Source organism: Arachis ipaensis, chromosome B05 (genome assembly GCF_000816755.2).
Source record: "Arachis ipaensis cultivar K30076 chromosome B05, Araip1.1, whole genome shotgun sequence".
In the NCBI taxonomy this organism is placed as follows: domain Eukaryota; kingdom Viridiplantae; phylum Streptophyta; class Magnoliopsida; order Fabales; family Fabaceae; genus Arachis; species Arachis ipaensis.
The window spans coordinates 145,192,634-145,209,609 of NC_029789.2; the positions used below are offsets into that span (position 1 = coordinate 145,192,634).

General features: G+C 37.1%; 2 protein-coding genes across 7 annotated transcripts in view; one reads left to right on the top strand and one right to left on the bottom strand.

Annotated features, from left to right (window-relative positions):
- LOC107644704 overlaps positions 1 to 5,777 on the top strand; it is a 100,938-nt gene extending 95,161 nt beyond the window's left edge. Inside the window, exons 1-5 of one of the 6 annotated variants that reach the window (XR_002347557.1) lie at positions 2,747 to 3,161; positions 3,649 to 3,881; positions 4,395 to 4,666; positions 4,865 to 5,206; positions 5,646 to 5,777. Coding sequence is in view for 1 of the 6 variants with exons in the window: in XM_021103172.1 (XP_020958831.1) it covers positions 5,646 to 5,722 (77 nt within the window). In the remaining 5 variants the exon portion in view is untranslated. Of the gene's footprint in view, positions 1 to 2,746; positions 3,162 to 3,648; positions 3,921 to 4,394; positions 5,207 to 5,645 lie in introns of those variants that run through there. The other 5 variants (XR_002347559.1, XR_002347560.1, XR_002347558.1 and 2 more) reach the window with 5 other exon arrangements.
- LOC107641477 lies at positions 7,548 to 10,781 on the bottom strand. The gene is made up of 6 exons (XM_016344967.1): positions 10,445 to 10,781; positions 9,473 to 10,356; positions 9,054 to 9,077; positions 8,486 to 8,930; positions 7,884 to 8,389; positions 7,548 to 7,742 (listed from the first exon to the last, which is right to left on the bottom strand). Exons 1-6 carry the CDS (start codon positions 10,779 to 10,781, stop codon positions 7,548 to 7,550), a joined length of 2,391 nt encoding a protein of 796 aa, XP_016200453.1.

A 16,976-nucleotide genomic window follows, 5' to 3' on the forward strand; every position in this document is an offset into this window, starting at 1 on the left:
TTTCTCTTATTTTATTTTTTTTTAAAGATAAATATTATTTTATTAATATAAAATAAAAGTGTTTCCATAAGAAAATATAAAAGAATTGGGTATTTTCATTTATCACCAACTGTGACTGAAAGACTAAGAGCTTAAAGAAGAGTAAAGTAAGAGTAAAGAAAATTAGTAGCATCTATCAAGTATGGCACACGAGTTCACGCACTAAATTGCTGGCTTCTTTCACTATCTCTGGTGCCGGGCTTATTACCTTCTCAAAAACACACCGATTCTTCGCTTTCCAAGTGCTCCAACACAGCACCGCTATGAGGAGGGTCTTTTGTCTACCGTCGAATTGAGCCGCTGCCCAGGATAAGGCTCGTTGCCACCAATTGAAAAAAATTTCTTCTTCTCTCATCCATAGGTCAGGGGTTATTAAGCTTAGGCTCCATATTATTGAAGACAGGGGGCATTGGAACAAAGCATGAGAAATTGATTCAGCCTTCAACATGCATCTTGGACAAGTGACAGGAGTGGATGCGAACCGGCTGTGAACTTGTTGCAACACCGGAAGCTTTTGATGAAGACTTTTCCATAGAAAAATCTTAATTTTATGTGGTAATTTCAACTCCCAAATGCTATTCCAAACTCTGTTGTGTATGTTCTGGGGCCTCAATAAAGTAGGAGAATGAAAGAATCCATAAACAATTTTGTATCCTGACCCAACTTCATATATACCAGATTTTGTCCAGCACCAATTAACTTCATCCTCCTCCTCTGTTGGTTTGATTGAAAAATTTTTATTGCATATATCAATTGAAAAAATCGACTCAATCAGATTTCTATTCCAGCTTCTATCAGGATTTAGTAACGCACTAACGTAATACACTTGCAGATTTGGCAGGATTGTGAGTGCATTTTGAGGGACATTAAGGAGAACTGGTGGTGGGAACCAGGGGTCATGGAAGATGCGAACATTAGTGCCGGAGCCTATTTTTCATAACAAGCCTTTCTCGATCACCTTGCGCCTTTCAAGAACACTTCTCCAACCCCACGACGGTACTCTTCCTATCTCTGCGTAGGAAATCTGTATATATGAAATATTTAGCTTTGAGCATTCTTGATATAGTAGAATTAGGGTATTTCATTAGACGCCAACATTGCTTGCCCAATAAAGCTAAATTTTGCGCCCTTAGATCCTTGATCCCCAGCCCTCCATCTTTCTTTGATCTCGTCATTGTGTCCCATTTAATCCAAACCATTCTTCGTTCTGCGCCTTTTTGACCCCACCAAAATTGCGAGAGCATGCTATGAATCTCAGTCAACAGCGTGTCTGGGAACTTAAAACAAGAGAGTGTATAAATAGGAATCGCCTCCCCCACTGCTCTCAATAGCGTGTGCCACCTGATGACAATAGACTTATTTTCCAACCCATAATCCTCTTCTGAACTTTATCCTTGATAGCTCCAAAGGTTGCTTTCTTTGATTTTTAAACTATAGAGGGCAGTCCCAGGTATTTGTCTTGTGCTCCGATATGTTCAATATTTAGTGTCTGAGCAACTGCTAGTCTTGTGTTCTGAGGTGTGTTGTGACTGAAAAAGATAGCCGACTTATTCAAATTGACTTTTTGCCCACTAAAACCCTCATAGGTCTCTAGTAATTCTAGAATGCTTTGGCTTGTATTAGGTGCGCTCTTGCAAAAAAGGATTGAATCATCAGCAAATAAAATGTGATTAACTGTTTGGCATCTCCGATTAACTTGAACTCCTTGAATTAATATGTTTTGCTCTTTGTATATATTTTGTTTACAGTGTATATAAAATATGTGTAGTTTTTCAATTTTCATATATCTACTGTAAACGAGATACATGTAAATGTAAACGAGATATATGTATTTATAAAAAATTATATATAATTTTTAAAAATAATAAAAAATATTAATGATTTAAATTGAACCAAATTCATAGAAATGGAATGTTTCAAATAGTAGAAAAGATAGACGATTTTAAATAATAAAAAAGATATACGGTATATTTTAAATAATAGCAAAGATGGAACAAATTTACTTTTTTTTATGGTGACGGAACAAATTTACTTTGAAATAAACACGTTATTTCAAATACACAGTCCATTAAGTGCACAGTTAAACTGTCCTTTATTAATACAGTAACCTTCAGCGAGACTTTTATTCATTAATGGAAATTATTCAATCAATCAATCCATCTCCGTCGAGTTTTTTAATTTCTGGGATAAGGTTATTTAAATTATATTTTAAATTTTTATGTACTCTCATACAACAAACGAAATTTTTATGTACTCCCATACAACAAACAAAATTTTAAACTTTTATATAAATCCTGACTTTTATATTAATCGTGTTAATAGTGGACAGTTAATATTGCACTTATTTCAACTGTTAGGAAAGTAAACGTGTTAATAGTGGATAATTGGACCGTTCTTTCTTATTATTTAAAATGGATTGTTTTCCCTATTATTTAAAAAGAGAAAGTATAGGGAGCCAATGACTTAAGCGTACAATATGTATAATGGAGGTTTAGAAAGTATTAGAGATATGACCATTAGTGTTACATTGTCTTTATCAGGTTACACTTTTGGGAGGAGTGATTTCATGACATGGTATTAGAGTTTTAGATTTGAATCGTTCATCTTTGTGTACGTTTAGGCCATTGGCTCCCTAGTACTTTATTTAAAATCGTTCATCTTTTCTATTATTAGAAACGTTATATTTTGAAGGGTTTCGTCCAATGCAGCTTTTAATTTTAGCATCCGATTCTTCAAAACAAATGTAAAATAAAGATTCCAATTTTAACTTCATCTCTCATCTGGGTCGTTCTCAATTTCCTCATCTGGGGTTCGTCTTCCTTTTCACCTCATTCCTCTCATTCTCTCGTATTCCATTTTTTTTTTAAATTGTCCTTATAGTTTTTCCATCAATTGGGGTGTTGAAAGAAGGAAAAGAAAATGTTTTTGGTTTTTATCTTCATTCTCTTCCTCGGTTTTTTTTTTGTTGGGGTGGTGACGGTTGTGGTTGCCGAAGCTTTGGGAATCTTGTGGATCATTGAACGGGCCATGAAGGACAAAGACAAAATCTCAGCACCCGTCTCATTGGACACTAGTTCGCAAAATGATCCTATCAATCACCTGACTCTACCTTCGAAAAAGAGGTAAGCTTCATGCTTCCACAATTAATCTTTTTATTCTTATTGTTATTATTTTTTTATTCTGTTGTTATTTACATTGTGTTTCATGTAGTAGCTAGCTTGTGTTCTCTCATTTATTTGCGCACCACTTGCTGCTATAGAATTCTTTCTAAAGGAACACTTGTAATTTAATCATAGAAAAAAGGGTACAGAATTAATTGCATGTTAAAACGAATTGTGTACTTATGTAGCTTTAAAGTAACTTTAGTATTTTAGTATTGCTTGGAGTAATCACTCAAGTTAAGGTAGTTACCATTTCCTGTATGAACATTATTTAGACCTCAAGTTGGTTCCTAAAATGACAAGGGTGATTTTGGTTATCATGATGATAGTTATTTGATACCCGTCAAAGACTAAATTAATGTGAAAAATATCAAATTCGATATCTGATTCACATTTGGAGCACCAATTACTTTTATTATTTTGATTCATTGGCATTTTCTTTCTTTAGGGTGTGATTTGGGTTCTAGAACAATACAAGGTATCAAAGTTCTGGCTGGAAAAGTAAGCTAAAGATCATAAAAGGAAAAGGGAGGTACTGGAGGTTAGCCCTGTTAAGAAGCATGGGAAGATCAAGGGTGAGTCACTTATTTTCACAGAGCATGATGGTTCGGAGACAGCCATTTGGCTGAAGGGATGTGTTGTTGAGGCTGTTTCATCATCCAGCCTTCCTTCTAAAAAATGGTAATGTGATGCAGGAAGTCACTTTCGTGATTGCGTGGGGTATAGTTTCCATTCCTATATCCGAACAACATTGTGATGAGATCATTATTTCAATATCGTTTTCTTTTGTTTGTGGATATGTTACAATGTGAGAGCTTAGTGAGCTAGCTTGATATAGAGTATTAGGCCAATGATTTATATAGAAAACCAGCATACATTCTCTCGTTCCTTTTAAATCAGTGCATACGAAAATGCATATCATCTTGATTGAACATATAATTCACATTGAAAGAAAAACAAAGTTGAAAATGGGTTTATTATGAGTTTTCCTGACTTTGAATTCAAATGGGGATATCTCACTTCCTTTACATCTCACATACATCTTAATGAGAAAAACAAGAAAAGTTGTTGCGGCTTGGAACATGGGTATCATACTTCATCTGATGTGGAAAGAAACACTTTGTTATGTACTCTTGCTTATTTACTTAGAAAATACGGCGCTTCAAGGTCATTTTTTTATGTTGGGTTTTGCAGGGCAAAAAGATACCCGATAAAAGTTGAAAACAACAAATCTGTGGTATACCATGGAAGCAAATTGCTTTACATATATCTTGAGACGTCATGGGAAAATGAAGCATGGTGTAAGTCCCTCCGTATGGCTTCACGCGATCAGAGTGAAAAACTTAAGTGGTCTAGTCAGTTGTACGAAGAGTGTCATCGAAATCTAGCATCACTAAATATTGAATATCATCCTTTTATCATGAGACCATCAGCAGGATCAAGTTTTGATGCCTTAGAAAAGTCCAGTAAGCCTGATGGATCTTCCTCCAGAGTTCCTCAATTTTTGAGTAGAATTACTAAAAAACCGACTTCATTCCTTTGCGCAGTTGTCATGAGATTAACATTGGTGTTTTATTTTATTTTTAAAGAGAAATCCTCACTGAAACCTTTCCTTGATTGTGGTTTCTATAAGATAAATGTTAGCCCTTTCTATTTTTGGACAGAGGGTATTGACCAATGTGAGAACACCTACTTATTTTGGTGAAGTTATCTGTACAGACATCAATATGGGGACTACTCCACCCTCTATCGTTGCAATGAGGGTTCTTCCTATGGAAATGAATGATGTATGCACCTTTGAGGCAGATATTGAATATTCTGGAGGTGCAGTAGTAGAGATTGAAACAAGGCTTGAAGTTGGTGAACCACAGAACGATAAGGGGACGGAATGCTCAAGCAATGCTGGGGCTGCCCCGTCAGATCTTGAAGATCTTAGCAATCAGTTGAATCTTGGAGATGGAGTGAATGATTCACAAGAGCCAAAGTAGATGTCAATGGGAACACTGGTAAGCACAAAAATACCGTTAAATCAAATACTTAGTTTGCATTTTCTTCGTGTAGTGATTTGTCACATTTTNACTTTTTTTTCCCCCACAATTCTGTTTATTCAACCTGAAAAAAATGGGAGAATACATAGGTACATGAGGGCAAGAGATCTTTATAAGAACAATAAACAACAGAGAAAAACAACTAGTATGACTGATTGTGTAAATTATCTTTAATTCTATTATATTCTAACATGTCCGTATTTCGGTTACCTCTATGTGGATTTTTTTTTTACATATAATAAGACACTTAAACTCTTAAAAGTTATGTCACTGCAAATTTTGCCTTTGAGCATTTTCATGTTGATAGATACACATGTTTACACATCAAATCATTATCATAGTTATAAACAGCTATAGCTTTGTTATGGTCGAAGTAACGGGTTATTCCTTTCTAAAGGTTCCTCTCACTTTGGCAATAAGGATAGTATCCCTCAAAGGGACAATGCGTTTACAACTAAAGCCCCCTCCTTCTGATAATTTGTGGTATGGTTTCACATTAATGCCTGATATAGACTTCAACCTGGAATCATGTTTTCAATTTTGTTTTGTTTGCTTACATTTTCTCTTTGCTCCTATCAGTGCTTATCACATATAGGGTTTGTCACACAAATAAAAACTTCCATCTTGCTAAGCTTAATAAACAAGTTATTGCCCTACAGACAATACTAAGATTTTGCACTAAAATATGCCTTTGGAAGGGAAGCCTTGAAGCAACAGTTGAGCTTCAATGTCGTGAGTTCAAGCCGTGAAGTCAGCCATTGACGCAATTGTTAGGTTAGGCCGCCTACATTATCGGATAGAAATGGCAGAAAATTGCAGTTTCTGCTGTTGACAAGTTGGTTAAAAAAGGCGTTAAGTTAGTTGACAACTGTAAGTCAATGCAGCAGATGTCAGTGCAGTTAGTGTGGCTGTTTTATAAGATTTTACAATGAGTAAATGCCCAAAATGGTCCCTGAATATCAAATTGGTATTCAATTTAGTCCTTGATTTTTGTAAATGACCAACTAAATCCCTTAAATTCAGAAACGTGCGTCTCCGTTAGTCCCTCGCAGAAGTGCCGTCTAAACGTTGCTGATGTGGAACGTTAACTGCCATGTGGGCATTCCAGCTGTATGCTGATGTGTGCTGATGTGTGCCAAGGTTGAATTTGATTCAAATTGGTATCTGGAATTGCCTAATATTACCCAAATTAGTCCATTTCAATTATAAAACCCTAATTGTCTTCCCTTCTTCAAACTGTATGCTATGTTCTTCTGTTCTTCGACTCTCCTTCTCTTCTTCGAGTCTCCTTCTCTTCTTTGACCTCTCTTCTTCGCCCTAAAACCCAAATTGATTTCTTGTCTGTGTGAGTGATGATGGCTGGTGGCGAGAAAAGCCAAAGTAGCTCAAGTAGGAACAACTCTGCAGGCAGACCTTATGGCAACAAAGGAATGCGCAATAGGGGAGGTAAGAACGCTGTTTTCTGTAATTGCAGGCTTCGAACGGTGATGAAGTACTCAACAATGGCAGAAAATCCTGGTAGACCATTTTATGGTTGTCCCAACTATGAGGTAAGGTTATGGCTGTGAAGAAAATGTTAAGATGGTTTGAGTTTGAGTTTGGATTCACCTGCAATTTTTACTTTGCAGTATGGAATTCATTGTAATTTTTTTTGCTAGGCTGATGGATGTGAAGAATAAGTTTGTGCAACACCCATTCCACTAGAAGTTTTGCATGAGTTATGTTGGAGGATGACAAGCTTGGAGAGTGATGTTAAGACCGTGAAGATGATGACAATAGTGCTGCTGGCTTTTGTAGTTACTTTTGGTGTGTGTTTAGGTTTTAGTTTGTTGGGGTTTATATTCAACAAATGATGATTATGTTATGAAATTTTAAGTGGTATGTAATGTCTTGATGAAGATGGAATGAAATGAAATGAAACACTAATTTGACATGAGTTCAACTCTTGATGCTGTACTTATTCTGCTAAAATTGTGTTCAACTAAACCAGAAAGAGATAAATCATAACATGAACTAAACCAAAAACTTCATTAATTTAACATAACTAATTCTGGAATATGGAACAAGTGTTGTTTATGCTAAAGCACATTGTGCATAACATACTATCACAACCCAAAACATCATAGGCCATAACAACATTCAAAGGCCATGCATACAGGTTTCAAAGGTTACATTACAAAAAGACAGGATTGTTTAACCATAGCATTCAACTACAACAACATAAACTCAAAAAGCCACTACACTTTGTGCTAGTTAGACATTTTTCTTGGTGGGTTGAATCCTGGAGTTGGAACAAATTTCAAGAGGCCAGTTTTTCAGAGGTTGCTGCACTAGCTCCTTGAATAGTCTCTCTTGAAATCTCAGTTGGATGTAGAGCAGCCGCAATAGTAGCAGCAGTGGATGAAGTTGTCCTCTTGACAGGGAGTTTGTCTATGTGTCTCTCACTTTTAGTTCTCAGATGTCCTTTCTTGGCATTCTTTATAGTCTTTGCAGCCTATGATATCAATAACAACAATAATCATATTAGCTGACCAAAAACATATCCTCTCAAGTTAACAAGAAAATGGATTTGTTTGTTTCCTGATTTATTAACTCAAGCTCTAATTTTGATTAATGTTTTTAATACTATTATTACCTGAGTTGCAGGTTCTTGTCCTCCTTCAGCACCAACCTCACATTCTTCAGTAACAACCTCACCTTCGTTACCTTTAGAACCAGTGTCACCCTTATTTGCACTATCTTCAGCAGCCTTTGTAGCAGCTGCTAGCTCATCAGCCTTTTGTTTCTTTTCTATTCTACAATTCCTTGTTATGTGACCAACATCTCCACATGTCCCGCAGGTGAATTTGCCATATTTTCTCTTCAATTTTGTTGCAGTGCGCTCTTGGCTCCCCCGAAAAGGTGCCTCATGTGCATCTTTTTTTCTCGCATAATGTGATGGCCTACCACGAGGTTTGCTCCTTACAGGTGGTAAACAATGGAGGTATTCTGATGTTTTCCACAACTGTTGGCCTCTTACCGGGTTGATATGGTATTCATAAGTCTTGTTGTATGAGCCCATTGTTAGCCATGCATGGACATAATTCTCGGGTCTACCATTCATGACTGAAATTGCAGCTATTGCATGACGACAAGGTAACCCTAGCACATAATAAATTTGAGTAACTAAGTGTGTTGATAGGTATACTACCGTGAAATTACAAAAAAAAAATAAAAATAAAATAAAATATAACTTACCCGATAACTGCCAAGACCTACAGCTACATGTTTGGTTTCCCAAATCAACCACCACATTATGTGGTTCACCATGCACTTCAAACATGACTTCAGCCGCATCTCCAGACCACATTGGTGTATGATACCTGCTGTAATGCCTTTCCTTTGCAAGTCTACTTTGTTGAATCGGAGGTAAGTGTCCCACATGGCTAGAGAGTTTCAGTTTGTTCATTGCCATTCTAGTTATGGCATACCTCCTAACCTCCTCCAGTAAAGTCAAGACGGGCTTGCATCTGTATGGTTTGGTGGCAGCGTTGAACACCTCACACATGTTGTTGTAGACATTGTCAACCTTTGGAAAGTCCTTGTAGTGAGCCCTGGTCCATGCCTGCCTAGGAAACTTGTCTAAATATGCCCACGCCTTCTCATTCACCCTCTTTATAGACTGTATATGTCCGTTGAATTCCTAGACAGTCATTGCTCTAACACACTTCCAAAGCAAACTCTTCAAGTGTGAGTCCTTCCATTGTTTCTGAAAGTTTTGCCAAAGGTGCCACGCACAGAAGCAGTGATGCGCACCTGGCATAACCTCACGCAATGCTGGAATTAAACCCTACAAGATAACAAAATAGTCACTTAAAAACATGAGCAAATAACAAATTCTTGATTTTTACGAGTTATATAATAATAAATTGAAAAACAGGGTCTAATTTGAACTTATGCGCTTAAGAATTCTTAAATTCTGCAATTGGAATAACAATAGTAGACTAAATGAAGTTGATTGCATAAAAAATCCAGCAAGGCTAATCAAGTTTTTAACCAAGTTTCTATACTATACAAATCCAGCAAGGCTAGTACAATGCTATTTGAAACAAATTGAAATTAAAATGAATTATTTTGTTCTGAATCAATTATTAATATACAAAATAGTCCTTCAAATTTTGTTCATTAATTCAAAATGGTCCTTAAAATCATATAACGTGCCTCTAATTGAAGCATATAGGTTACCTTCTGCATGTCAGAGATGAAGCACCAACCATGCTCTGTCTGATCTCCAATGTCTTCATGCAAGAGCTCCAAGAACCATGCAATTGGGTACACATGATTATTCGCGTTCTGACCCATGGCACACAGCAGCCATCCTCCATAATAGGTCTTCAAAAAAGCCCCATCAAGTCCTATCAAGGGTCTACAGCCACCCACAAAACCTTTCTTGCATCCATGCAAACAGACATAAAACCTTTCAAATACACCTTCTCCATTAGGCATTGGACTAACACCCAACTTGACAGTTGAAACCGGATTAGATCTCAATAGCTCCTCTGCATAATCTCTGAGTTTAGCATATTCTGCAGCTTCATCACCCCTTACTATTTTTCTTGCATCACCCAAAGCTCTTGTAATTGTAGTCCTAGACAGTTGTATTCTAGTTTTTGCTTTAAAGTAATTAAAAACCTCACAGTGTCTAAATGTTGGGAGCTTCCTAACCTTCTTAACAAGTACATCAGTTACCCAAGACCTAGTTGCACATCTATTCTTGAAAGTTCTCTCACATGTATGATCATCATTAAAGGTCTTAATCCGCCAACATCCATTCGGTTTGCTATAAGAACAAAACACCATCCAGGGACAATCTTCATTCTTGCATACCACCCTACATCTAGTAGTATCATTTTTCTTGTACCTTACACCCCTACCCTCTTGTAATGTATAATTTCTAACCCCTTTCTTAAAAACATCCCTAGTGGTAAACTCCATACCTAGCTCTAATCTCACATGTCCAAACTTGGCAGTATCATTGAAGATGAGATTCACAGCTGGGTCTACTTCATCCTCAAAGTCTGGTGGAGTCTTCAGTTCATCAGATTTCCAGCTATCATCAGAAAAAGACACTGCCATACAGATTCATGCATTACATCACCAACAGAAAAAGAATGAAATCAACACATATGCACATTAATTGTAATATACGTTATATACATTGCAAGTTTTCTTCTTTCTCATCATCATCTACCTCCTTCTCATAATCAGATGCATCCATTGAAGGGGGACGAGAAGTATCTTCATCATTAATAACCTTTTTCTTGCCTTTGTCATTGTCACTGCCAGTCTTCCTTTTTCTCCTATCGCTGGTAGGACCAACATCATCATTGTTGTCACTGCTTGAGTCCACAGAGTCAAGTGGCATGTGTGGCTTGTATAAACTGTCCTCTGCAGACTCATAAGAATCAGATGAGCTATCAATATTCAAATGAACTGGCTCCTTGCTTGCTTGTTTCCTCCAACCTTGTGATCTTGTGATATACCTTCTTAGCATTTTTGTAGATGTATTGAATTTAAAGTTAATAGGCTTGGATTGTTTCTTTAATGCGCTGTCTTTTTTTTTATTTGTGCATTGTTGGTTGAGGGAGTGGGTTGAGAGCAAACTTTCTGAGATATGAGTTTAGATGTAATGGGATTTGGTTGGGATAGAGATTTAGGGAACTTCGCCTGTGAACATGATTTGTGGACATTAAAATTGAGGGCAGTTGATTTTCGTGGAATGGGATTGGAGGGAGTGGGCTAAGGGGCAGTGGGCTTGGGAACAATGGGCTTGGAGGCAGTGGGCTAGAGGGCAATGGGCTTGGGAGCAATGGGCTATGTCACAGTGGGCTGGGGGCAGTGGGCTTGGGAACAATGGGCTTGGAGGCAGTGGGCTGGGGGCAGTGGGCTTGGGAGCAATGGGCTTGGAGGCAGTGGGCTGGAGGCAGTGGGCTGTGGGGCAATGGGTAGGGTGGAAGTGGACATGGGGTAGTGGGTAGGGGACAGTGTGCTGCAGTGGATTTCAGTTCAACTGGGATAAAGGTAATTGGTTCTTCACGTTGACTTAATATTGTGCTGGTTTTCTTCACAGATTCAACACCTTCTGTAGGCTGGGGGGCAGTGGGTTGGGGGGCAGTGGGTAGGGGACAGTGGACTTGGTGCAGTGGATTTCAGTTCAACTGGGATAAAGGTAATTGGTTCTTCAAGTTGACTTAATATTGTGCTGGTTTTCTTCACAGATTCAACACCTTCTACTCTATCTTCTTCCATGCCTTCCATTCCGACCTTCTGGCCTTTAGCATGATCCTCGTCAGGCAACTCCATTACATCAATTATATCCGGAATCGAAGGTCCGTGCTCAAAATAGATGTGGATGATGTTGTTATTCTCATGACAGTGCTTGATCATACTAACAAGGTCCTGGTCCACTTGCAATCTCCTAAGACCAAACTCCAACCTATCTTTAGGGTCCAAAAACCAACATGCTTCAGCCTTAGCATACCCCAATTCTCTATAATAACCTGTTACCGCAAACATGTCAAGATAGTCTTCATCGACTCCAACCCATTCATCATACAAGTCAGATGTGTAGATAAAATTTCCACCAGGATCTGTCTCAAACGTTCCACCATGGTGGAAAACAAGTTTCAATCAATCAGGCATCTTAAGTTTACAGCACAATGCACAAAACAGACAGGATTAATCATTTTGTCGCAAAACGGTATATTGCAAAGAACTAGAAATCAACTATATTTATAATAAGAATGCATATATTTACTTCCTATTGACTATAACTTAAACCAGATTATGATTTATGTGGTTACAAATTTCATATTAGAAACCTTAAACCCTAACATTTGCGCCATCAACAACCACAACATTCTAAACCACTCCCTTACATATACAACAACGCATTCACACATAAGTATCAAGAACCCTCAATGAAATACAAAAAATGGAAGAGAATGATCAACTTGAACTGTTACCTCTCACCGTCGACAGTGTACGAAGGTGATGCTTCGTCGATAACTCCTTCACTGACCGGAGAGAACAGCTTCTACGAATGATCTTCGGCGAGCAAACGTGAGTGGGAAGTATGGGAGAATGAACGGACAGAGAAGAAGACAAAGCTTTTCTGAAGTTTTGGTGGGAAACGTTGAAGTGGAAGGGGGGACCAACAAGAATTGTTTATTCAAAGGGGGAGAAGATGTTATTTGAAACGACGTCGTTTTACACAGTTAGGGCATCCACTCCTTCAACGACGTCGTTTAATGGAATTCCCACATGGTAGTTAACGTTCCACATCAGTAACGTTTAGACGGCACTTCTGTGAGGGACTAACGGAGACGCACGTTTCTGAATTTAAGGGATTTATTTGGTCATTTACAAAAATCAAGGACTAAATTGAATACCGATTTGAAATTCAGGGACTATTTTGGGCATTTACTAATTGATGAGAATGATGATTTCTTACTATTAACTCGACATTATTCTCCTACTATATATAACAATTAAATAATGATCGATTTCAATCAATAAAACAACAAAACTTGCATTATTTTATGTGAAGAGCAACCTCTATATGGTAATTACATTATTATCTATAGCAGAATGTCTTTAATTTCTATGAGACTCAATGCACTGATTTAGATAGTCTCCAAAGAAGACAACAATTTGTGATCCATCGAGCAGTCAGCAAGGATTGTGAAATTATTATCCTATAGGCTTAACACTGTCCGAAAGGAAAACATGATTTAGTGAACTTAATATAGAAATTAAAATTTATGTCATGTACTTATTGCTCTAAGACAAAACCAAACTCCCCTTGCTAATCTTGTACAGCTGACTCTACAACAATCTTTATAAATTTTTCTCCAAACTCTGACCATTCAGCTTTGATTTTTTCCCGGTTTACCTTTGCCAAGTCATGCTCATGTTGCAAATGCGGTACTTCCTCCTTCTTCACGTCCATTCGAGCTTTGAGTGCCTTTTCTTCCACATAGACATCTCTCTTTCTCTTTCGAGTCGTATTCTGTTCTTTTTGAGAAGTTATGATGTTAGCATTCATAATTCTGATTTGCTTTTCTAGATCCTCTTTCATTTCCTCCAAACATACCAACTTTTGCCTTAGCACTTTTTCTGTTGCCTCCGTGTCAGGGAACTGATTCTTGTTATTTTCAAGGTCAGTTTTTAAGTTATCAGCTCTCTACAGTTATAAAGCAGTGGACTCAATTTTCATATTTGCTTCAATGTAGCTACTACTACAATGTGCAAACACAGTTGAAGTTTCAAATATCAATGCTCTCATTGCTCCTAATAAACCATCATTAGCAGAAAAACTGGAGAGATAATCTAAGCTGGTTTTCATGATGTTGCAATGTTGACCATCCCAGAACACTGAAGCATCATTATTATTGATGGTGAAGTCTAGTACTATTTATCATGGAAGACCAAACAGTTATATCTTTATTTGCCACTTTTTCAAATACTTCTTTGGCTTTCTTGATGTTTCCTGATGGTATTCAGTGGTTAAGAGAAGGGGGTTAAATCTTAGCCCATTTTTGTTGAGTATTACTTTCTGCCCTTTGAAATAGCTATAGGAGATTTTTCTTATTTTTGTCTCGTACCTAGCCAAGAGACATTTTCATTTTGTCTCGTAACCAGATAGGAGATATTTTTCAATTTTGTCTCCTACGCAACGGAACCAGAAATGGAGTAGAAGAGAGAGAGAATCACACCAAGAAGTATCCTAGTTCAGCTGCTAAGTGCAGTGTAGCCTACATCTAGTCTCCATCACAACAATGATGGAATTTCACTATAATCATCTTAATTACAAACACCAATTCTCCCTAGGAACTACCCTTCCTATCTGGGACAAGTCCAGAATCTATTCCCAATCCTGAACTTGACTTGGTCACCTACCAATCTTTCAACTGCTAAGTGCTAACCCAACTTGTAAGGGGATTCCCACAGAATCATGATACACAACACAGATGTACAAAGGACCTCTAAGACATCTATGGCTTTTTCTTTAATTTTGTATCCTCTGCCTTTTTTTGCTCATTGGCTTTTTCTTACAAACCTCACACTGTTTGCCTTTTTCACCATGAGACTCAAGACAGACAAAACTAAAAAAAATACAAAATGAAACACATTGAAGGAGAAGAACTTCTGTTAGCTTTGGGTAGTTATGAGAACTTTGTGCTTTACTCTCTTTCTCCTTGTCTCAAGCCTTGGCCGTTTACCCTTATTATAGAAGGGGAAGCTTCCAAAGTTAAAACCGGTCCAACCGAGCCAACTTCTTCTTCTTCAATATCAAAACCAGTTCGGACAGAGAGAAGAGAGGAAATTGAACGCAAAAACCAACATGCAATTACCTCTCTCTCATCCCTTCTCATCAAGCTTCATCAATCTGAGCTTTCCATCTTGACTTGGTCCTCAAGAAGGATTTTTTATCCTTGATGAATACTTGATCCTTGACAGCTCCATCTGCTCCACCTCTGCTTCTTCCTCCACGTAGTTACAGTAGCTACCTTCTGTGATGGATGAACAAAAAGGAGAGACAAGCTTCACCTAAGGGATCTTCTTCTATGACTGAATTAGATCAGATCTTCTACCATTTCTAGGCATGGTAATTTTGAGGCTTCTTCACCACATCTAACCATTAGTGGTAAAGATCTCAGCTATGCCATACTGTAGATCTTCCTTTTGCAAGGGTCATCATCACCTTAGTCGCTTGCTTGTGCATAGCTTCACTGCTACTGTACTTCTTCTCTGATAGCTTACTTCTTCTTTCCTGTGACATGACCGAAAACTAGAGAGAGAAAAGAGAGAGAGGATTGAAAAGCTTTCAATGGATTTGATGAATCAAATTAAAATGAGTAAAATCCCCACTCCCCATGCTTAATAACGTGTGAGAACAATAAAAGCCATCAAATCACTTGCACTTTCTCTTTCATGTTACCGAGGCAATTAAAGCTAGTTCATAAAATTTGAATTCTATCAAAGAGGAGAGTGGATATCCGAACCCAATCAAGCACTACTCCTTTCCTTCTTTCTTTTCAATTCGGACCAAGGTTTGTTGGGCTTGCAACAAACATTAAATATGGGCTTGCACAACAATATCCTGGCCCAAACAATATAATAATTCAGCCGCACATCACATAGCAATTTTTTGCCCAAAGCTAAATATTAACATCATATTGGGCTTGTTTAATTTTCAGCCCAGCCACAAAATCTCCATAATAACAAAATTATTAATCAACTAATGTGAATTAAAATTCAATTTAATAATTTTACCATTAATTATTTTTAACAATGTTTGATCATCATCAAAATAATTTTGGAGTTTTTCAAACTCATCACTTCCATACATGGAGTACATGTGTATGAGAGATGTTTGGACTTGTAGATCAAATTCCAATTCATTTAGAGAAATATAATCTTCCATCTCTTGTGCTACGCTAATTGATCCTAAATCAACACAAGCCTATAAAACAGTGGCAGCTATTAGTCCATCTGGTCTAAAATCTGTCCGTACAAGCCTTCTAAACAAATGCAATGCCTCCAATGGGTGATCCGAATGGGCATATCTTGCAATCATTGATGTCCATGAGAAAATGCTCTTTTTGATAATCAAATCAAATATCCTTCTAGCAGAGGCAAGGTCAATGACTTTTGCATACATAGTTATTAGCAAAATTTCAATAGACTTCTCTTTATCGCATTCACATTTGAGTACAAAAATAACCTGAGAATACACAAGTCCAAGTTTGAATAATGAACAATTATCCTATTTGTTTTCATTATTACTTCAGATATCCAAAATTGATTCCTGTGATATAATTTCTTTTTAACACCAAGAGTCGTATCGTATTTTTTAAAATATGAAACATAATTGACCATTTCAAAATATTAGAATGAAATACAAATTGACTTATCAAATCAATTTCAACTACCAACATGAATATTAAAAATAGTTTTCATCTTAGAAAGTGTACATACTCTTCCCATACCCCCATTTAAGTACATCTTACATTTAAATTTGTATATTTACTAATCAATTAATTTCTTTTGTGAAAGAGAGGAGGCTTTCCTTGTAAATCCATGTACCAAACATTCTTGTTTTGATATTAATATTGTGGATTACTTTTCCCGTGATGACATCAAAAGAAGCTAATTCATTGCTGTCGTCTCCGATATAAAATATTACATCACATTTGTTGCCCATTCTCATTGGACAACGAAAGTCTAATAGAAAGGGTCCAAGTGTGAAAAGCTTTACCCAAGATTCCTTCATTCCTTCACAACCCAAAAGGGATATTTCAATGCGATTATACTGAGCAAAAGAGGAAATCAGAGTAACAGATTCGTTGAGCACTACCAAAGTACCAAAGTGACTATCATCATTTTCTTGCAGCCAAACAATTGATGTGGTTCGAAATGTTTCAGTGCTGAGGTTAAATGACACAAGTACGTGTTCTTCGAGTTCATTCGTGTCAAACTCGCTACCCCACCAGTGGCATACTCCATTCAAATACGCTATAGAAGCTTTATCTACATCTTCTTTCTTAGTCATTTCAAGATCAAGTTTCTTCCAACAATTACTTTTTAGACTATAAATTTGCCAAATTGTTAGAGCAGGCTCTTCTAATACCATTGGATCATAAATATAATATACACATTGAATCACTTTATAATCATCATTCAC

What these genes read in the sequence shown, in the direction of transcription:
- LOC107641477 (XM_016344967.1), bottom strand. Translation starts at nt 10,781, where the DNA reads ATGCTAAGAAGGTATATCACAAGATCACAAGGTTGGAGGAAACAAGCA. An exon ending in GAAAGAAGAAAACTTGCAAT is followed by an intron (nt 10,357 to 10,444) that starts GTATATAACGTA and finishes TCTGTATGGCAG; the next exon opens with TGTCTTTTTCTGATGATAGC. An exon ending in TCATCTCTGACATGCAGAAG is followed by an intron (nt 9,078 to 9,472) that starts GTAACCTATATG and finishes GTTATCTTGTAG; the next exon opens with GGTTTAATTCCAGCATTGCG.